Source organism: Sitophilus oryzae, unplaced genomic scaffold, assembly GCF_002938485.1.
Source record: "Sitophilus oryzae breed Bouriz unplaced genomic scaffold, Soryzae_2.0 scaffold_1639_pilon_pilon, whole genome shotgun sequence".
In the NCBI taxonomy this organism is placed as follows: Eukaryota; Metazoa; Arthropoda; class Insecta; order Coleoptera; family Curculionidae; genus Sitophilus; species Sitophilus oryzae.
The window spans coordinates 289,408-313,169 of NW_022146324.1; the positions used below are offsets into that span (position 1 = coordinate 289,408).

At 33.9% G+C, this 23,762-nt stretch overlaps 2 protein-coding genes across 2 annotated transcripts in view; one reads left to right on the forward strand and one right to left on the reverse strand.

Moving 5' to 3' along the window:
* The window catches only part of LOC115880653 (armadillo repeat-containing protein 8-like), a 23,396-nt gene extending 18,882 nt beyond the window's left edge, over positions 1-4,514 (forward strand). Inside the window, exons 12-14 of the mRNA XM_030897932.1 lie at positions 158-289; positions 345-487; positions 3,761-4,514. Of these exons, the coding sequence (XP_030753792.1) occupies positions 158-289; positions 345-487; positions 3,761-3,797 (312 nt within the window). The 3' untranslated portion in view covers positions 3,798-4,514. The remainder of the gene's footprint in view (positions 1-157; positions 290-344; positions 488-3,760) is intronic.
* On the reverse strand, positions 4,506-23,714 carry LOC115880652 (vacuolar protein sorting-associated protein 8 homolog). The gene is made up of 16 exons (XM_030897931.1): positions 23,526-23,714; positions 23,279-23,470; positions 23,024-23,220; positions 22,788-22,971; positions 22,593-22,727; positions 22,375-22,538; positions 21,922-22,322; positions 16,942-17,104; positions 16,688-16,887; positions 16,482-16,626; positions 16,244-16,429; positions 15,945-16,080; positions 13,065-13,745; positions 9,419-9,592; positions 7,549-7,750; positions 4,506-5,068 (listed from the first exon to the last, which is right to left on the reverse strand). Exons 1-16 carry the CDS (start codon positions 23,589-23,591, stop codon positions 4,773-4,775), a joined length of 3,522 nt encoding a protein of 1,173 aa, XP_030753791.1. The 5' UTR covers positions 23,592-23,714; the 3' UTR covers positions 4,506-4,772.
* Between the last annotated feature and the right edge of the window lie 48 nt (positions 23,715-23,762).

Genomic DNA, 23,762 nt, shown 5'->3' on the forward strand with positions numbered 1-23,762 from the left:
CTTTAGTCGGGCACTTCTAATTTCTGCCGTATCGAGCGCTGCGGTCGGAATTTTTAATATTAACTGAAATGCACCAAGCCTATAATATGTTTATTTATTATTATATGCTAAATTTGAAGAAACAAAGTTTAAAATATTGTCTTTCTTTTTTGAATAGATTAAGGAACAGGCGCTCTTAATTTTATCCAATATCGCAGACGGAGAAAGGGCCAAAGATCACATAATTTCGAACGATGACGTACTTAAAAAACTGGTCGATTATATGACCCATCCTGCGCCTTGTTTACAGGTATTAGATAAGTTTAACAATTTGCGCACATGGTTTAAAATGCAATATATTTTAGGAGTCTGCTGTGTTTTGTGTAGGAAATTTATCTAGAAAAGGTGAACCTGGTGCAATTGAGAGACAGTCGAAATTAAGAGAATTAGGCGTGGTCAATATTCTACAACAGCTTATGGGAACCTCGGACACGGTTTTATTTAACCGGTAAGTTGAGCATTATATCGTTGATTGAAAGAATTGGGAAGATACGCAACCTAATGGGCCAATTCGTGACAAGACTGATTTGATTTCCCCTTACGTCTCAAGTGCTGTACGGTAGTGATGATTACGATTCTTTTTAGTGAATCGAATCACACGATTTAATTTCTCGTATTGAATCGACTCCTACAATTCGCTCATTTGAATGAACTACATGCACAATTTACGTTTCATAAAAACAAGAATCGTAACTGGCACACCGGCAATTTGGTCGGACAATTACATAACGGATCAGAAAAAGAAATATACAGTTCTTTCACTTATGACAGTGGCGTAATTGGATTGATTATTTTACCAATAATATTAAATTATCAATCCAATTCATATATACTATTTATTAAAGACTTCTTCATACCAATTTAATATTTTTAGAGCCATATTTTAATTCTTTTTTAATAATCATAATAAATAGTAAGTAATACCGCATGATCGAAAAAAATATGGCGTCCACTTGGCTTGGAAATGAACATCGGTGATATTCTAAGATCTAACGATATTTCCCATATAATTTTACAATTAAGATGACAGCGATCTTCATTTTATAACCATCGCTGACGCCGTTTTTTTATCATATTGAGCAGAGGCCAACAATATCTATTTGGAGTTGCATAAAAACACAATTTCGTCTTTTAGTCCGACATTTAATGGTTTATAGTCCGTAATATTATTTTAACAAAAATATTAACGTGAAAATTAAATGCCTTACAGATACTCCCGTACTAAGCACAGTATAAATAAGCTTTTTTCTTGTAAATAACTTCCTTATCGTTTGCATTTTAGGTCCATGATGTTTGTTTATGGCTTTTGTTCAAGTCTAAATATTGGTGCCTGACTCTATGCCTATAATATATATAATGCCGCGCCGCGCCGTAGAAACGATCGGTCGCATTGTGATCCGATTCAATTCTCACGAATCTTTTACGGCTCATCATTCAAATCTTATCGATCCGTACTGGCCACGATTCAATTGAACGAACCGTTTTGTAAGCAATGAATCAATTCTCACGACTCTTTGAACGAACGATCGCATTGTGATCCGATTCAATTCTCACGAGCCTTTTTTCGGCTCATCGTTCAAATGTTATGGATCCGTGCTGGCCACGATTCAATTGAACGAACCGTATTGTAATCAATCAATCAATTTTCACGACTCAAACAACGCTTTATTGTGCAAAAAGCCAAAACAGCTTCATCGACAAAGCACTCACAAACAACAAAATCACAAAAAATACACAATACAAATAATACAATTTAAAAAATTTAAGTCTTTAAAATTACAAAAAGAATATACATGGACAATTTTAGAACAGTACGCAGTAAATAGATATACTTTTAAAGTTATAAAATATTAAATACTTGACCTTTGACCAGTGTGTGTGAGATGATCAAAATTTTAAAATTCAAAATTGTTCATAATTAAACATCAACAAAAAAGTCGTTTACCGCATATAGGGCTCTCTCCAGTAGGTATGATTTTAGAGCTTTGCGAAATGCGGGAAAGAATGAAAGCGATTTGATATTCAAAGGCAGATGATTGTACATTTTTTTGGTATTGTACAGTATTGAACCTTTAACTAGTTCTGAGCTCGGGGTTGGCAGATAAAGATCGTGCTCTGCATTCCTAAGTGGATAGTTATGAGATGGCCTTTCGGGAATAGCAGATATGTGCTTGCGGATTAAGCAAACGGATTCAAAAATGAATAAAGAAGGAAGAGTCAGTATTTTCAAATTTTTAAAGAAATTCTGGCAGTGAGTTCTACTGTTCAGTCCCAATAAATATCGAACTGCTCTCTTTTGAAGTCTGAAAACACGATCAAATTTTGTTGCGCAGCAAGTACCCCAGAATGGAAGGGCATAACGAAGATGTGACTCAAAAAGGGCATAATAGGCTATTCTAGAGGTTGAGAAGTTAAGTTCCTTAAAAACTGATCTTAGCGCAAAACAGGCAGCCTTAGTTTCTTTGATAGAGCTTCAATGTGAAAGTCCCATTTTAACGAGTTGTCTACAAGAAGTCCTAAGAATTTCACAGAGGCCACGACGTCAATAGTAGTGTTATTAAGTACAAAAGGTTGTATAGTACTTTTATATGACAAAACTTTAGTTTTTGATAGGTTGAGGCATAGGAGATTAGAATCGCACCAAGACTTAATGGTGCGTAAGTCACTGGATATAGTATCATATAGTGCCGCAACATCTGGGCCGCTCCAAGTGAAACTAGTATCGTCCGCAAAGAGGCAGATTTTACCGCTAATGTCTAGATTTGCAATGTCGTTGATAAACACCAGAAACAAAATAGGGCCAAGTACTGAACCCTGAGGGACACCACATTCTATAGGCTTACAAGAAGACATAGACGTATCAATCAACTCTTTGAACGAACGATCGCATTGTGATCCGATTCAATTCTCACGACTCTTTTTTACGGCTCATCGTTCAAATGTTATAGATCCGTGCTGTCCACGATTTAATCGAATCTCACGATTTTTGAGGATCTTTGCCCACCTCTACTGTACGGTGGAGGCACCGATCGTTCTGCGGCCAACGCATAAACCACTTATTTTCTCTAATTCGGCCAGCAAAGGCATATCAAAAACGGTGTAGAACTGAAAGCGACAGTGTTGCCATATTAAAATGTGTGATAATCTGTAATACGTTTGACGAAAATATCTTTGGATAAAAAAAATCGCGTTTATGTATTGGAAATTTATTTGTGTTAAACATAGAATAAACAAGAAAAATAAAAATCTTTTATAGGTACTGAATATTTCGTATGATCGAAAAAAGTCGTTTAGTTGGCTTGCAAATGACGACTTTTGACATTTACCATAATATTTTACATCTAAAATAACAGCGATCTTCATTTCCAAGCGAACTCTAGCGCCGTTTTTTGTTTAATCGTATTATATTAAATTATTGTTTAATGACAGAAAATCCGTATTATTAACGTGCTGTACCCAAAATCCGTAAATCTACACTGTCCCCGGCAGCCACCCACTCTGTCGACTGAAAACAGAACTAGGGTACAGTATTCTTTATCCGCCGCGCTGTAAACGACTATCAGCGTGCAGCGGCGCAGAGCTAAACTAAATCTCGGAATTCTCGGACAGGTTTTGTGCCACGAAATCGCCCATAAGATTGCGCATCTTCTTATTTCTTCAATCAACGGTAATATCGAGTTATTTATGACATAAATACATTCTTGTTTTTTTTAATTTTTAGCGTAAAATCGACTTTAGGGAATTTTACTGATGTTTGAAATGTCAGTGATCTTTATAATTTCGTTCCAGACAATTTCAGTTTAGACTGAAGCAAAACTTGTTATATATGTACTATGACTAGATTTCTATTGGGTGATTCTCTCACTAGAATAAATTCATTAAATCAAACAGTTTTATTTTTTCGGAAAAAAATTTTCTACAGCGTGTCCCAAATATGAGATGTGACATCATATCTATATATACGATTTAATGTATTTATTCCAAGTTAGAGAATCATCCTGTATATAGATTTTATCAATTTTACCTAGCAAAGGGTTTTTTCCAGTTAAAAAACGATTATTGGTATTTTACTAAAAAAAAACAATGAATGTGATGTATAGACTGAGTAAATGTCGTTAAGAAACTATTTACTATTTAAATAAATAAGTCTACATTGTACAAAAAAAAGGCGAATATGACATTTTTATAGCGGTTTTAAGGGATAAATTATTATTTATATGTGTAATTTTATAATTAAATTCTAGTCACTCTTAAGTGAAACTGATATTTATGAACTAGGTTTCCTCTAAGATAACGTCTTTTTTGGTGTACTATTTTTTTGTCAATATTAATTAAGTTTGTTTTGTCTATAAACTTTTGAAGTACATGTAATATGGGTTATTTCAATAATCTCTATTTGTAATTTAAGTGACCGATTATTGTAACTGCAATATTTCTACTTTGTTGGAAAATAAAACTAAAAGGACTAAAGCTTTCTCTTTGTTTATTTTCAATAAATAATATTCTCTTATCGATAACACAAATATCTTTCTATGAACAGTAGAAAATATAATATCACAATTTAACAAATAATTACTTAATATATCAGTTCATTATGTAAAGACAGCCTGAAATATAACTATAACTTTATTTGCAGAAAAAAAAATTGTTTGAGGTGTTAAATAATACCAAATGACTAGTATAATATATCTAAAAATATTTAAGCTTAAATAAAAAAAAATAATGAAAATGTGTTAAAAATGTCCTTCTAGATCAGGTCTCAATATGCTCCTACCCCTGTACTGATTTTTGTTTGAATCTTTTTTAGCCTTGGGATAAAGTTTAGCTTTTGTCCTACATATTAAACAAGCATCATTTGATTCACTCGCTCTAACACAGTTTGTGTGAAAACAATGTCCACAACTCCACACGTGTATGCTTAAACTCGTTTGCAGTTCTTTTCTATAGGACAGAGATTTTTGACATAGGTTACATGTCAAGTTTGACACAGAAACTCCCTTTCCATTTGCGTGTAATTTCTTTGCCAGTTCTACAAAGAATCATTACCGCTTAGTATTAGGGTACGAACATAGTGGAGGCAGGTTTCTGCTTACCGGCAACCAGCGCCGTCTCAGGGTACCTATTCTTGACCACTCGCACCTTCAAATATCGCTCACATCTCGCATCTCCGAAAAAGCCATATAACAATACACGTGATGCGTAACTTTGCGTATATGCATCACGTGTATTGTTATATGGCTTTTTCGGAGATGCGAGCAGGGTTCGGAAGTAGTTAATTAAGAGAAAATTTACCTGATTAACTAACCTAACCTAACCCAACCATATTCAAACGCCGCGCCGGCGCTACACATAGGGGTATTTGGTCTATAAACCTGACCAAAAGTGATATTTTTTTCCTTTCATTTTTTATCTTAACTGAATACAAATCTATAAATACTAAATGTAAGCACGTTTATTAGCTTTTTTTAAGTCGTAAGTTGACTTATCGAATAAATAATATATTTCAGTTGTTAAGTATGAATTATCTTGAGTGTATTCTGAATATTTCTAAGATTATAAAATAGTGGAATTGTTTGTAGTGCTTATTTTGCAAATTGTTTATAATAACTGTCATGATGGATACAGAGCCAGCTGGCAAGTTCTGTTTTATGCATATTTTTATTTTGAAACGTTTCCTTCTATTCTATTTCTTTATAATGTTTTATATTTAAAAAAGAGGCATTTTTATAAGGTGTAAGACTATTCGGCAATATTCCGCATGGAAATTAGTATCCGTTCAATGCTTAAAGTCTCCAGCTTTGGAATATGTACAAAAATCTTGCCAATATTTGCCACTGCCAAAAAAAACATTGATTTAAATAGATTCTTAAAGGAAATAGTCTTTACTCTATAACACCCATCTTCGCTCAAATATCGTCTATAATATACAAAGTACTTTCTTGTTCTAGCATCCTCATCCAATTGCTTGGTTTTGCACAGAATGGCCCTATTTGTTCGGTGGAAAGGGTTTCAGAGTGGAGGAAAAAATATTGTGTAGGAAAAACAAAATGGGGTTCCATATTAGCACCCGCTCCTCTAATAATTAATATTACTAGCACAAAATCAAAAAAAAAAATATAAAACATAATTTTGGCCAACTTTTAGTTCTTAATACCCTCTGTGCGCCGTCGGCGTCGGCGCGTGCAAAAGCAGAAATAAATAAATGTTCGTTCGGGTAAAAGCGAGAACGCCGATGAACGCAGGCTGACAGCGTCTACCTGCTTTCACTGTGAACTAGCCGATTTGATGATAACACGCTTTAATTTTTCAAGGTTATAAGCGCGAGGCGGCGCGGCGCGGCGTTACTATGTACCCATATACAGGGTGTCCCAGAAATAAGTGCAAGTATTTTAACTTAACTGGTAGTATAGTTCAACCCCAGAGACACGCCTATGAGGTCTTTTTCGCGAAAATTTCTTTTTAAAAATCGGAATTTTTTGAAAAAAATTTTGGATTTTTTTTTTAGATTTTATTTAAAAAAATAATGTCTTGTTAATATGGCAACATAGGTAGTAGATTAAATTTACAAGAAAGAAAATCCAGAAAAGATCCTGTGGTTCTCAAAGTTTTAGCAAAAAATTATTTTTTTTGGAAATTTTCAAAGTAAAATAACTCCGTTATTTTGGACTTATTTGAAAAACGATAAAGAGAAAATATGTTTCTTTTGTCGAGATCTACCACCCCTTAAAATACTTGCACTTATTTCTGGGATACCCTGTTTATAACAATACACGTGATGCGTATACGCAAAGTTGCGAACGATGTCAAGAATACGTAGCCAGATTGGCGCCGACTACCGGTAAGCGGCAAACCTGCTTGCACTGTTTTCGCAAACTTACATAGTTAGTAGCAAAAAAATAGTTAGTTTTAGTTAATTTACTGGTTAGCATTACATAGAATGTAATGCTAACCTCACCAACCACTACATCTTTCAACCATATATGTATAAATAAAATATACTCAGCCTAATCTCTAAAAAGTGATGCCCAAACAATGAAAGAGAAATATGGAATTCTACAAAGTCTATTTGACCCGATATTCATTTAATTGCGCATGCCTCACCTGAAGAAGTTTTGATTGGTCGGTGTTTTTAAAGGGAAGCGGTTGACTGTCATTTCACCTAACCTTCAATTTTATTTACTTTTTAATTATTTGTAACACATTATCATGGAGTTGGAGAAATATCGAAAGAATAGTTGGAACCAATAAACTAAACAAAATCACTCTTTTACACGCACAAACAAAAAATAAAATAATCCAAACCGAATTAAAACAATAATCAATCGGAGTTTGGCGCAATCGCAGTTCAATCAATATCCGGGTGAAATAGACTTATGCAGCATTAATATGGAGCTGAGTTATGTTGTCCTTTTCTTACGGCACGGAAACAGCACACGGAGTTAAATAGGGAACACGAGTATATTTTATTTATACATATATGCTTTCAACGCCGTACACCAACGTACTTACCGCTATGAAGATCTGTATCCAGAACCTTGAAACTTGCTTTCAGGAGATCGATATCGTGCTTGTAATCGTTCAACATGCCCTGGACCAGCTGTTTTATATCGCCATAATGAGCGTTCGAAACTAAATCCAGAAGTTGGCTTGGTGGTACATGAGGTGCTGCCGCGTGCAGTAACTGTCTCAAAGAAGTCTTCTTTACACTCCGCTGTGAAAATTAAACTTTTTCATCAGACTGTATCGTCATAAAATAATAAGTCGAGGGCGCGATTATTATTATTCATTGTTGCCAACCATGAATAAAAAAAAATGAAAAGGTAGTAGACTGCTGTAAAAAATGTCAAGTTGTCACATTTATTTATTTATTTTCTCACATTTTGATTTGTTTTGACTGAATGATATACCGATTTGTGGTCATGGAAACAGTGCGGTCTGGATTTTAACGTGTAAGACAGTGATGTAGACAGCTTAATGAAAAATCAAATGTATTAAAAAAATATAAAAATTGGGTCGACATATTTCTTCTATGCGGTATTGCCGGATTTTGCATCAAAATTTCAAACCTCTCTCTCTTCTCATACCCTCCATAGTTCAAATGAAAACTTGTGAGTTTTTTTATTAATTTTAAAGGATGAAAGAGCTCTAAGTTCATGAAACGTACATCCGCGTCTGTCATTGCAAAATAGAGATAAAATTAAAATCATGGACAGTTTAACTGAGTTTTTACTTCTATAAAAATACTACAATCATGATTCTGATGTTTTAAACAAAATTTTTAACCGTAAATATCGGCAACAAAAGTGTTCGAAGAACAATTGCCAATAAATCACTTTTGTTGCCACTTAGTTGCCGACACAGAAAGTTGCTATTTTTTCAAATTTAGTAATACTTGAAACTGTGTAAAAACAATATAATAGACGGAGAGCTATATAAAAAAACCTTATCATCGTTACATGGCCAATTTTTTTTGTGAAGTATCCTTGTGTGTTGCCATTATGAAATAGTCATGTCTGCCAGCGCGATCCCGGGGCTTAAAGCGGGGGCGGCCAATCAAAAGGGTGAAATTTTGACACTAAAAATATTATAAGGTACACGAGTTATAATTACCAAATAGCTTTTATTTATTATTAAGAAACGTGAAAAATTGTTGGCAGAAATTTTTCTCGTGGCTAAAATGCCGGCAGTCAACACGAAAGAAGCATGAAATTTTTTCCAAAGGCCATCATTTTTAAAACAAATTAAGGCATACATGCATGCCGATTGGTGGAATGTCATATTTATTTATTTTAAAAGCCGTATACAAAAGGGCAGACAAAAAGATCGTGGCTAAATTAGCGAGAGACAGTAGTTATCAAAAGCGCGATATTACTCTAGCGCAGATTCACCCTGTAGATCACTGTAGTAATAGTGCGCTTTTGATACCTGTCTGTCGCTGATTTAGCCACGATTTTTTTGTCTGCCCTTTTGTATACGGCTTTTAAAATAAATAAATATTACATTCCACCAATCGGCATGCATGTACGCCATAATTTTTTTTTAAATTATGGCTTCCGGAAAAAAATTCATGCCTCTTTCGTGTTGTCTGCCGGCATTTTGATAACGAGAAAAATGTCTGCCAACAATTTTTCGCGTTTCCTAATAATAAATAAAAGCTATTTGGTAATTATCACTCGTGTACCTTATAATATTTTTAGTGTCAAAATTTCACCCTTTCGATTGACCGCCCTCGCTTTAAGCCCCGGGATCGCGCTGGCAGACACGACTATTTCATAATGGCAACACAAAAGGATACTACACAAGAAAAAAATAGCCATGTAACGATGATAAGGTTTTTTATGTAGCCAGCTCTTAGACTATAATTACCCGATTTTCTTACCTTGCTTTGCAATAATGTAAGCCATAACTTTTGCGCTCCTTCTGGATCTATGTGCTCGGCGCCTCTTATACATAATGCTACCGCTTCGTCTATTAAATCGTTGACTATCAAGATGTTCAGGGCTTCCATCCATTCACCGGATTGTTCTAGAAGTAAGGCTGTGGCTGAATTCGCCTATTAAAATAACATTAATACAAATAATAGTCTTTATAGTCTGTTCAACGACTAAGGGAAGAATTCGCGCGAATGAGAGTTAAAGCAAGTATGAATGATTGGAAAAAAAAACAGCGTAAAATGCGGCTGGGAAAATTATTCCCCATTATTTATTATCATCAATTATTAAATTGATGATAATTTTGATGATGTCAATCTCTAGACGTCATTTGTCATCAAATTGACAAAAAAATTGTCAAAAATTAACACTCATTATGGAAGGATTATGTGTGATTATGTGCAATATTCAGGGCTGGTAGATCTCAATAAAAGAAACATATTTTCTCTTTACTGTTTTTGAAATAAATCCAAATTAACCGAAATATTTTATCTAATATTTAAAAAAATTGATTTTTCGCTTAAATTTTCAGAACCACTGGATCTTTTCTGAGTTTTCTTTCTTGTAAATTTAATCTACTACATATGTTGTCATATCACGCTTTTTAACTAAACATTAAAAACATTTTCAATTTTTTTTTCAAAAACTTCCAAATTTTGATTTTTTTTGCGGAAAAACCTCACAGATGTGTTTCTGGTGTCGAAATATACTACCCCTAAAAATATTTGGACTTATTTAAGACTCACCCTGTATATCTTTTTCGAAACAATGGCAGTAGTAATAAATGAGTTTTTATTAAATTTTGCTGTAATGACCAGACTGTCCTCATCCCAAATCAAAATTTGGATGGTGTTTGTTAACTAGTCCGCCAAGGCAAAGTTTATATATATATATGTTACAGCAGGGGTGACAGTAAAAGTTGGAAATCAGTGATTGTTAACAATTACTAGTAAAAGCTAACATTTACTGATTTTCTAAGACTACGCCAGTAAAAGTTCAACAGCTATTTTTGAAACCAACTTTTATTAGTGAATGTTAACATTCCCTGGACGATAGCAGCACAGATAGCAGTGAGTTTGAAAGATTCAGTTAGCACGGTTGCCACATGTTGTGAGGTATGAAAATAAATTAGGATAAGTTGAATAATAGGAAATACCGTATGATCGAAAAAAAATGGCGTCCAGTTGGCTGGGAAATGAACATCGATGACATTTCCCATATAAATTTACATATAAAATGACAGCGATCTTCATTCCATAGCCATCGCTGACGCCGTTTTTTCTCGATCATACGGTATAAGGATAACATTAAATTAGGCTCAACGTTGGCAACGTTGACAGACATACGCGTAAATTCACTTTGTTTTTTGTGGTTATGTTTATGTTTTACGTATAATTATTTTATTATCGTTGTAAAAAGTGCTGTGCCGTATTTTCCATACGGAAGAAATTGTCCTCGAAATTTTCTGTCAAAAATTAAGGTAAACTAGGCACTCTGTAATCAGTATACGCAAGAATGTAATAGTGCTTGTTTTACAGTTTTGCAATTATTTTATTATCGTGTAGAAAGTGCTGTACCGTATTTTCACTACGGAAGAAATTTTCCTCGAGATTTTCTGTTAAAAATTAAGGTAAACTAGGCACTCTGTAATCTGTATACGCAAGAATGTAATAGTGCTTGTTTTTCAGTTTTGCAATATAATGAAGTCATAGCAAAAGTTAGGCGTGCAAGAGAAAAATATATTAAAGAACCTAGTGACTATGAACTTATTAAACGTTTTCATATGCTTGAACTAGCGAGTTTGAAAACACGAATAACTCCCGTTAAAGAAAATTTGGGCATACTTTATTTTGTCCACGATGAAGAACTTTATTAAGAAAACCTTGTACCAATAAGTAATCTTATGTTTATGAATGTTTCTTTTTAAATTGTTTTGTACACTTTAAAATGTTTACTATGTTTTCCCTTTTAATATTTAGAAGGTTATGTCGTTATTTTCTATAATTTTTAATAAATATACTAAAGAAGTAAATTGTAATTTTAAGATATGTGGATCACCTTGAATGTTAGGTGATAAAATATTCTTAAAAGATTAATTTGTTCTAAGTTTCACCAACATTCTTCCTCGCCACACTCGCCCTGTGCAATAGAATAACTTTTACTGGCAACCTTTAGTAAATGTTACTTTCACTAGTGAATGTTAGAAATTACTAGGAAAAGTCGACAAATCTCTTTAAAAATACCACATTCACTGGGTCCAATGCGTAATTGTTAGCATTTCCTAGTAAATGTTAACAATCACAATGAATGTCTAACTTTCACTGTAACGTATACACTAATACTAATTAATTTTATATTCAAAAAAATATTCCCGGTGGTCCCAGACCCGTCGATCTCCACATTTTTTCTGGAAACAGCGACATTTTCCACGATGATTCGAGCCAGCAGCGGATCTGTTTCGAACAGCACAAAGCCGACCGGGGTAGGTGACAGGTGACCCAGCTCCCTAAATGGCCCCCAGTAAGGCAGCCAGCGCGCCTCTGCACATCTGCCATTCCCCGGAACTCCACGGGATCCTCCCCGAGGCTCCGCCCACCCAATCCCAAAGTCCCTCTGGCCGGCTGCCATTGGCCGCGATCCCGCGTCCCTCCGGCCATTGGCTGCCGGAATGGACAAGGATGCTCTATACCAAATTTATGCTAATGGCCCTTCTTTACACCAGTGTCTCTTCTTGGTGCTGCGCTTTTGCAATGCGAGAGGGGGCAAAGGTTATGGTACTATCAACATCTGCCTGATTTTCGCGATTACCCTTTTGAATAGAAGGATAGAAAGTTTCTAGACACAAATCTATTTCAAAAGAATTATTTTTTCTCAAGTCAGAAAAAAAGTCACTAGCGCACAGGTTTTTTTTAGAAAAATATTCTAGAGATAACCCATATGTACGTCCCTGGTGAATCTGTCGACACTTTTCTAAAGCGATAATTTATGTAATACTTTAAGTAACTTTTACCCTCAAAATGTCATTCGAATTGCTACAGGGGTTTGAAAGGAAATTATAATAAATCGAAGTAAAAAGAGGACTTTAACACCATGTATCTACGAAACCAAGCAGAATCGGACGTATGTTGATATGAAAAATAAATTTTATTTTTAGGCGAGCAATCTCCCAATGAGACATGATACATGTTTTTTGAAACACCCTGTATATTAATTATACAGGATAACTCTTAAATAAGTGCAAGTATTTTCAGGGCTGGTGGATCTCGATAAAAGAAACATATTTCCTCTTTGCCGTTTTTCAAATAACTCCAAAATAACGGAGTTATTTTGCTTTGAAAATTAAAAAAAAATGATTTTTTGGTTAAATTTTAAGAACCACTGTATCTTTTCTGGGTTTTCTTTCTTATAAATTTAAACTACTTCCATATTATGAAGATATTACGTTTTGTATTTAAAATTAAAAAATTCAAATAATTACAAATTTTCAATATTTTTTCGCGAAACAAATCTCGTAGACTGGGGTCGAAATATACTACTCCTAAAAATATTTGCACTTATTTAAGACTCACCCTGTATATGGTTTCAGTATATTACCTCATATTTCCTAGTAATTATTAAGGCCTCCTCTATCCTGCACATATTCGTTGATACAAAATCACAAGCATCGCTCTTGTCCCTTATACAAACTTCCTCCAAATAATGTTCGGCTATACTGTATGGTAATTTGACGTCGTTTGAAACCAGTCCTTTTAAAAAACTAAACCGCAGTTCGTTTTCACTATCTACTATTTCGCAAAACGTCTCTAATTTGTCCGGGAAGTATTCTATTACCGAATCGACGGTGTTCTCACAATTTATTGCTAACAAGTCTTTAAAATGCACTAGAAACTGTTCGGCGACACATCTTTCAGGCACATCGATATAACTTATAATATAGTTAAAAACTTCGTTTCTTCTCACGGTATCGTTCAAATAGCACTGTAATATATTGCCGTAATCTTTTTGTAGAACGTACATCCGTTCCGCCACTCGGTAACATTTTGATTTCAAAGCCATTCTTAGGAGCTCGTCCTTGTCGAAATGGCTCAGCTTGTTCGCTTCCAGTAAATCTATCCAGGCTTGTTCTTTTTCCGCGTGGTCTCGCAGGCTTAGAGTATCTCTCGAGACGTCAGTTAGTGATTTTATAACCGAATTTAGCATGGCTTCGTCGATAGTGAGATTATTAGAGATTACCAAGCGGGAAATGAAACAAGCCAGGTTTATTATTTGGTTGTCCTAAAAATTTAAAAATAATTATTCGAGTGATTTGGAATCCTGGATAAATGAAATATTTTGCAATTTTTGGGTGCGTCTCAAAAGTGGCTCAGCTTTATTACTTTTTTATTTTTTCAGATAAAAAAAGCAAGATTTGGTATGTTAGTAGTATATGACATAAATTAGGACTGATTGACGTATTCAATAATTGCTTTTTGTCACTTCCTGTTTTACCGGAAATGACTACAACTTCTGATTTTTAAATAACACCTACGGTATTTTTGTTATTTATTCTATAGAAAATGACACTCTGAATATAGTGACATATCATATGTCAACTTGTGACATTTTCGCATTTGGTTTATTTGAAATTGTAATGTGCGGTTCATAACGACAATTTGACTCGAAATACCAAGTGTGCGGTACCAAATTATTCGTAAAAAATGCTTTTTCCAAATATGCTAATGATCCACCCTTATTCCATTTGGAAAAATTGAGATATGATTAAAAATACGATTTGGGCATCTTTTAACTGACCAGGACAAGACACGAAAAACATTAAACGATCAAATCTATTTTCCTTGATTAAAAATTAGAGTTTTTAACACAGCCATGGCACTCATTGAAATTTAAAATACGTTTTTTTAAGCGAAAATATCAACAGCTGACATATGATATATAATTCTATTCAGAGTGTCATTTTCTATCGAATAAAGTAAAAATATACCGAGGGTGCCATTTAAAAATCAAAAGTTGTAGTCATTTTCGGTGAAATAGGAAGTGACCAAAAACAATTGAATACGTCAATTAATCCTAATTTATGTCATATACTAACATATCAAATCTCGTTTTTTTATCTGAAAAAATAAAAAAATTATAAGGGTGAGCCACTTTTGAGACGCACCCGGTATTTATTAACATGAATACCACCGAACAACGACAAGGTAAATTTTTCAAGTACGGCGGTTGTTGCTAAATTACCAAAAACACCGCGGCAGTATACTTTTAAAAACAGAAATACGGCCATTATTTTACCACACTTTATGTGTTATGGCTCTTCCCAACGTAAGTTCTGCGGTTAGGTACTATTTTCAAACTAAAAGTACATTTTATTGCAACAACACGCTGTAAGCGTGTTTTGATTACTTTAGTGTCACTCTTTTTTGTTCGTTTTTCTCTGTTTGATTAATGCGCATCTGATTGCTTTGAATGTTTTGATTATAAAATTGAATGTTTTCTAATTTTTTACAATTATCAAATATCAACGACAGCTGAATTCAATTCAAAAAATGAAACTGTAAAGATATTAGGTTATTATAATTTCGGCGGTATTTGATATTTAAAATACAGTATGCCGCCGCTGAATGGCTTTTGTCTGCCAGGTTAAAGGCATACCGCCGTCAACGACAAATTAAAACAATTTTCCACCGGCATTCACAAATATAGAAAAATCATACCGCCGGATGATGGCATTTTTTTGTATAGTCTAACAATACTATAAATAAACTATTTAGGACAGAGTTTACCAAAAATGTTTTTATAACTACTACTGGGTAAATGAATTTGTAGTATAGTATGACTTTTTTGAAACTTTAGTTTCGGAGATATAAATTTAATCGATCTTTTTGAAAAAAATATTTTTTTTTAGAAACTATTTGAGACAGAGTTTACCAAAAATGTTTTTATAACTACTACTGAGTAAATAAATTTGTAGTATAGTATGACTTTTTTGAAACTTTAGTTTCGGAGATATAAATTTAATCGACCTTTTTGAAAAAAATATTTTTTTTTAGAAACTATTTGAGACAGAGTTTACCAAAAATGTTTTTATAACTACTACTGAGTAAATAAATTTGTAGTATAGTATGACTTTTTTTGAAACTTTGGTTTCGGAGATATAAATTTAATCGGACCTTTTTGAAATTTTTTTTTTGCAGAAACTATTTGAGACAGACAGAGTTTACCAAAAATGTTTTTTATAACTACTACTGGGTAAATGAATTTGTAGTATAGTATGACTTTTTTGAAACTTTAGTTTCGGAGATATTCGGCGGTTCTTAAGCTTGTGTGTTTTTAAATTCATAATCCAGAAATTTAGCATTATAGAATCTTACTTCAATTTATTATTGTTTCTATTAGATATTCTACTAGATATTTGCTGATAGATATTGATACTTGCTTGATTACATTTCAAAAATTCTTAGTCAAGCTTAGACTTACGGTAAATTCGGGAGGAGATACAATTTCCAACAAAATACAAATCAGTCTTTGTCGTTGCAATAACCCCATTTCGCCAGAAAATTCTGCTTCGGTAAATGCTAATTCTACAACATTCAGGCACTCCCTCGTATTATATCTACAAAAAAAGATTTTTTTGCTAATATCATCAAAAGAATAATTCAAATTGGTTATTATTTTATGATTACAAGTTCTCTTAATATGAAAAGATGGTATAATTAATAATTTTGAATGATAAAGTCGGACACTAGAGAGACTAAAGATTCTGACTACACACGAACCTTAACAAAGCGCGTAAATAGGGGTAGCTTCCTTCATCTGATTTCCCATTAACGGAATGTAACGTCTCCAAACACCTCAAGACGTCGTACTTAACTCTTGGAATGTCGTTTTCTGGTATCGTTCCTGTCGGATACCCTAAACCCGCTAGACAAGAAGAAACATACACCAACATAGTATTGCCCAATCTAAGAATAACACCACATTCAGTCAGAGAAAATATGTATATTTAATGATTACCTATTGTTATCAGGCGTTAATTCACATAAAAACTCAATTAATGGACCAGCATAATCCCCCAAAGTTTTCGTAGTGATATGAATCCAAGCATTGTAAAGTTTCAGTCTTTTACACACTGTTAAAACTTGATGTAAATCTAAACAACCTTAAAATGACAAAGCTCCTATTATGTTAATTTACACCTACATTAAAAATGTGTTATTTACTTATATCTAACGAAAGCAAAACACTCTCCAATAATTGCGGATCTTTATGTTCTAAATTTGTGACCAGTGTTTGGCAAACAGAAGGCCATAATATTTTCAAGCCTCCATTACAAATGTGGTCCGTTAAAAGCGTATAGTACCAGTCCAAATTATTAGGATCTATTGAAACAGCTTCCAAAAGATCGTCGCAAAGAATATCACTGAAAAGACACTTTGTAATGTTTTAAACCTAAGTAAAATTCACAGATTCTTACATTTTTTCTAGTCTGACACAACAATTTATAGCTGCAGTTAAGCTGTCTTTATCTACGGTGTTTTGGTTTAAACTTTCTAAATATCTCCTTAATAATTCCAAAGTAAAACTCTCTTTATTTAAACCTTCTTCTGTTGCTAAATTAAGGGCTTCTGACCATCTACCTATCAATAGTATAATAGCATTAAATATAATTAAAAAAAGACTTTTTATTCAGTTGTTAAAAAAATCATCCAGTGTGTGTTGAGTTTTATTAAAAAATATTGAGTTTTAAAAAAAAAATTGGGAGTGGAATAAATTCAGTATGCTGAATAGTTAGAGGTTTTCAAGAGTGTAACTAAAAGTAACCCCTTAAAACGCTATCATTTGACATTTACAAAATTACGGTATTTACCAACCTTAACCTACCCATACAGCTGTGTTATAAGTGGTTATAGTGTTTTTCAAGCGCATTAGTTTGGTATTAACCACTATTTGTCAAAAGGAAATGTCAAGGCATAACCATTTATAACCAAAAGTATAGTCGCGGTATTTATCTATTCAGTAGCTTGAATACCCTTTAAAATAACAAAAATCATTTTGGCAGATGCCAAAACGATTTGTTATTTGCCATTATGTCATGTGTGTCAGTGTCCTGTGACAGTTGCACATGACACTGACAGATATTACATGCGACAGACGATTAAGGCCCGTTCTGAGAACTTCGTATTGTCGAGCGACACGTCAAAAGAACCAATGAGATTTGAACAAATTGCAAAATTGACAGGTGTTTGAATTTTGTACGAATCTCATTCGTACATTGGCGTGTCGCTGACGTGTGGCTGGGTTACCCCTATTATCTCCTGTAATGACCTTTTTTACTTATTCTTTATTTTTTTTGAATTTCGTAAAAAAATAAGACATCCCAATAAAATAACAAGCTATATAACAAAATCAGTTTTGTCAATGTATTTCAAAATTTCTATAAAACTCTAGATATTTTTTTAATGTACAAGTACCATACAATCGAAAAAAAATGGCGTCGAAGACGATTGGGGAACGACAATCAATCGTAATTTTGACGAGGTCAAGCTCTAGATATCATTACTTGGTCCATACTCTTTTAATGGCGCTTACTGCCATTTAGTCTTAAGAAAGTTGTAATTATTTTTATATTCAGTAAAAATTATTTTTGTAATAATAATATCACGTGATTAAGCTTGACCAGCACAGCGTTGCCCACTTTTACATATGTTTCTTTTAAACAAAATATTTTAGGAAACAAAAATAAATTAATTATAAATATATAAACATTTATTATTTACAGCAACAAAAATCACCTCCTTAACAGCACTTAAGGGACATTACTACCGCTTTCTCGTTCAAAATATTCTAATCAAGTTGCGATGAGTTTTTTAAGACTATTAAGCTATCTTGTACACTTTGCACTAAAAAAGGTTCAAAAAAGAACAATGTTTGAGTGCAAGGTCTGCTAGTAAAATTTTTTAAACTTAAAGCAGAGATTAGGACTTAAACTCACTGACGACCAGGTCGCAACGACCTGGCCGTCGGCTGGCCGGATGTTTGCGTTTTTAGCTGCGGCCAGATGAACGACCAGTTTCAACAGAGTTGTCAAATCTAAGATTTTTTACGTTTTACCAATTAGAAAATATTGTTTCAGAAATGTTAAAATATCCGAGTTAACTAAAAAGCGATTCTTGTTCGTTGCTATTCACAACAAACAAAAAGCATTGTGTACGCGCGACCGACAAAAAGGAAGATATTCTGTTTCTTTTTTCTACTGATATGGCGCCCTTATCGACTTCAGAAGTAAACATATTAGGGTCATCGTAAAAAAAGATCGTCAGACACTGGCTCTAAATATAAGCAGGTAGAAAGTTTAGCTTCCAGTTATTTCAATGTTTACAATATAACGAAGAATCTACAACAGTAATTAGGTACTTCTATTTTTATGAATGTTTAAGTTACTTTCTTATTTTTTTTTTTCAAAATAATGTACCTAGTAGAAATATAGTCTAATGAACCCTGTTTGAAAAACGTTAAATTAAATATATTTAAAATACAGTTGTCCTCCTTGTATATAACTACAATACAACTAAAAAAACTAATTTAATAAAAAAAACAAGTGGTTGTAGAAAAACTTCAAATATTATTTTTTTTTTATTTTTTAAACATCGAAACTCAAAGGCATAATAACAGGTATCATACCAACCATAAATAGAGTAGGTATGTCATATAAAAATGTTTTGAGTTTTTACTAGAATCGAGTAGGTATGTCATATAAAAATGTTTTGAGTTTTTACTAGAATCGACCCTTGATAAAAAAAGGGATTAGATTTAAGTTTACCTTTGATCCAGTCTGTAAACTATTTCTTTGGATTTTCTGCACGTGTGCAAAAACTACACTAAAACACTATATCTTGTAGAAAATAAAATATTGTGCCTTGAATTTGAGGGATTTCGTCTGAAAAATTATTAATTTGGAAGAAAACCGGCAACAAGCGGCAGAAAATAATATTTCCGTGCAGTCTTCTCGTCGCAACGACCAACGGACGGCCAGGACGTTAGTGTGCGCTATATCATTTGATTTAATGGTTTTAGAGGTAGCTGCAGCCTGGCCGGTGCGACCTGGTCGTCAGTGTGTTCGAGCCCTTAAAGTATCACAGCACAATACATTTTAACCAAAAACTCGTAATACAAAATTAAAGCCCCGTTCTCAGAACTTTGCATTGTCGCCAGCGACACGTACAAAATCCAACAGACAGCTGTCAATCCATCCAAACAGCTGTCAATTTTAAATTTTGTACAACTCTCATTGGTTCTTTGTGCCAATCAGTGTCGCTGGCGACAATACGACGTTCTGAACGGGGCATAAGCTCCATTCCCATGTGGCGGATTCATCTCTCCAAAAAAATCCTTTATGGGTATTTCGCCACTGCACTGCAAGAAAATCTACAAAATAAAATAGTTATTTTTTGGAAACACTTCTGCGTTAAACCTAAACGGACGCTGCTTGTCAGAAGTTATGTTTACAGTAATACAAATTTGCCTAACAAAGAAAAAAGAAAAATATTAAAATACAACGGTGTTTAACTTCTGACAAGCAGCGTCCGTTTAGGTTTAACGCAGAAGAGTTTACAAAAAATAACTATTTTATTGTGCAGTAGAGGTGTGTAGTTCGTGAACGAACTAGTTCCAATATACTATTCCGACCCCGGAATGAAAGAAACTAGTTCCTGGTTTCTCAAAGAACTAGTTCCTCAGGACCTATTCCGGGATCGAGACTGTAACCGATATAGAATATGTGACGGCGCCGGCGACGGATCGGCTAGCGCGCGTAGCCCAATGGTAGGCAGGAGTGGGGAGTGCCAGCCGTACATTATTGGATCCGGACCTAGAGGAACTAAACTAAATAGACTAGTTTACGTACGAACGGATCGGGCCAGCGCGATCGATGCTAGGCAGGAGTGGGGAATCCCAGCCGTATGCCGTATGTTATCGGATCCGGACCTAAAGGAACAAGAGGAACTAAATAAGAAACTAGTTTACGTATGGATCAGCCAGCGCGATTGATGCTAGGCAGGCGTGGTGAGTGCCAGCCGTATGTTAACGGATCCGGACATAGAGGAACTATTAAAAGACTAGTTCACGGGAATCTATTCAGTCGGCAGATCCGAGATATAATACAAGGCGACGACGATGGATTCGGCCTTGTCTATTGCCACAGCCGGCGCGGCGTAATTACCACAGAAAATTGTCGTGGATACTGTGTTATGATTTTTATGAGTACCTTGTTTATATAGTGTATTGTTATGATTAACAAATGATGGTTTATGTATATGTCAGATTGTATTATTCATAATGCATGGTTTTTATGACAGAGGCGATAGAATGTTACGGGAGATAAGATTGTGAGTGAGGCGCCCGCCGCAGTCAGTCGGTACCGGGCGCTCGCACGATACACATGTTTGTGTCGTAATCCTGAGTACTACAATGTAATAAAGAAGTTATGATGGAAATCGAGTGTTTTATTTGAAAATACAACTTGTAGTACTCTTACAACTGTTTTTGATTTTTAGTTTGTTTTTTAAATATTTTATGGGAATGTTTCAATTTAGGTCCCTAAAATTAAAAAATATCCTATAAAACGAAGTAGATATTCTGAATTTTTAAGTGAGGAAAAATGCAATTTTTCGTAAAATTTGTGTAATATTTGCTCCAATTGATTTATTATATAGTTTTTTAAATTCTGATTTGAGTTTTTTTATTTTTTTTATCTGCAATAAAACTTACCTATATGTTTTTAACACACATAATTACACGTCTCGTTATATCTCCGTACATTATAAAAATTATACAGATCATACTGTGAATAGTTCTGACTGACAACGAAACGCATTAGCAAGCAAGGGGGATGTCAATGTTAGTCGGGAACTATTGGGAACTAAAGACCTAGTTCAAGGAACTATTCCTCTGGAGGAACTAGAACTAAGGAACTAGTTCCTCCCAAGGAACTAGAATTCCCACCTCTACAGTGCAGTGGCGAAATACCCATAAAGGATCATACGGTATAAACTATGAAATGTTCTAACTGGAAGGACAAAAAATTTAAGATCCATATATTAATTAAGCCGATGCTGAATATTGCTTCTTATAGCTAAGGTATTCTGTGACATAAAGAAAATAATTTTGAACAACTTTTTCCTTTTTTTAACAGTTTCTGATATTTTGTCAGGTAGCCCCAATTTTTACAAGGGCATTTTTGTAAATTGATGCTGTGGCAGCCAACATAAACATAGTAGTATGCCAACATGTTTATTTTTGATATTTGACATGCTGAATTCTATATTTGTTTTTCAATAGGTCGCTAAGATTTTTTCCGTTTCTTTGGGGATACCATATATATTCAAGTAATAATTATTTGAATAAGTATTCCTATGACTATGTTTTAACTTTAGAATTTATAGTATGCATCATCTACCTTGATCGCTCAAATAAAATATTCTTTCTGGCCAGGTACGTAACTTAACCATATGCACTGCTTTTGTACCTAAAACCAGCAGCTGTGTACCTCTACTGCTTAAACTGTTGTAGCATGCTCTTTCGCCAGCTAGGGCAAATGCCTCGCTAACTCCTCCTCCAACGGCCAATGCTTTAAAATGTGCCGAATTATACACCAGCCCAGCATTGGAAAGTTCCAACAACTCCAATTCTCTTTGCGTTCGCACTTCTATTAGCCGTAAGTTTTCATTGGTATCCAATAATGCTAAATGTCTGGTACCTAGCCAATGTAAGGCAGTTAAAGTATAAGGCAACTGAACATTTCTTAAAGGCATCAACCTAATTCTGTTATTGCTATTCGAACTAAAGTTTGTTATTAACCTTAAACATATATTAGTGAATTAATTAAAAAGGCTTTTAAAAAATAATATACCTGGTGTAATGCAAGCAATTTCCTCTACCCCATGCCAATACTGGTTGGAAAGCTTTTCCTATTGAAACTAATTGCCATGAGATTAAAGGTAAAGATGTGGATATTTTGGGCAGCTGTTGACTAAAATGCACTTTTAAACGGGGACGCACTGATATTACAATAACCTATTAATGAATAAATTTAGATTATTACTATTTATTTAACACTTTATATTTTACTTTGGACAGTGTGGCCATCGCAACTAAAATGTGTCTGCTTAGAAAATTAATATCATGTCCTTGTATGAGAGGTTCAAATACACAAACTTCACCTCTAGCACCAGAAAATAAACATTTTGAATCCCATGTTCTTACCTATAATACAAAATTGAAATATGAGAACAACATACCCATATATATTTGAAAATTATATACCCCTAGTCTTCTGCCAAATCCTAACGAAAAAACACAACCAGATGAATCTCCACATAAAGCAAAGTTACTTAAAAATGTGAATCTTAAATGTAAAACTGCTGTTTGAGGAGCATGGGCATCTGGCAACTTTCGAACAAGATCCCCAGTTTTAGCATCTAACATTGAAATAAACCCCCTTTCATATCTAGAATTACTTTATTAAATGAGGTAAGAAGTTTTAAAATTAAATACCTTACCCTACTAATATTCTAGTACTTTCCAAATTAAAAGCTAAAGCTGATACTGCACCTTGATCTAACATAATAACATCGTGGTAGCACCAACATAAATTTTGCTCTGAATCAAATACCAAAATATAACCGTGAGATGTTCCGATTGCTACAAACTTTAAACTATTTGTTATTACTGTTGGTAGACCAGCATTTACTCTTTCCTAAAATGAACAAAAAAATAACAACAATTCATTAAATTTATATATAGTTTCGTCTTACTAGAGCCGAAGAAACTTGTGTAGAAACACCTTGTAAAACACAATGTGACATCATAGAACGGAATCTTGTTGTCATACTTTGAAAAGAATGAAGAGAAACTGTATCACTTCCTTCTTCAGACTCCATATCCCAGAGAACTTTTTCCAAAGACGGTGGAGCCACTTCGGGAATATCAAAGTCTAAATCGTTAATCTAAAAGAAACAAACATAAAAACTGTTTATGCAGTAAAATTAGTAAACAAACCACCTCCTTAATATCTAGCAAAGATTCATCGGAATCTTCAATTATAAACTCGTCACTTTCGGAAGTCATTTTGTTGTTGTTTTTTAAATATATAAATTAATCTGGCATTAGTATTTAATTTTTTTAAAAAATAATTGCTTAATATTTTGTTTGGTAGTTGGGGGAGGTGCAGTATGTCAATAACATGTCAATGTCAATAACACCTGAATTTAAATGTCATTAATTCAGGACTTGCAATAA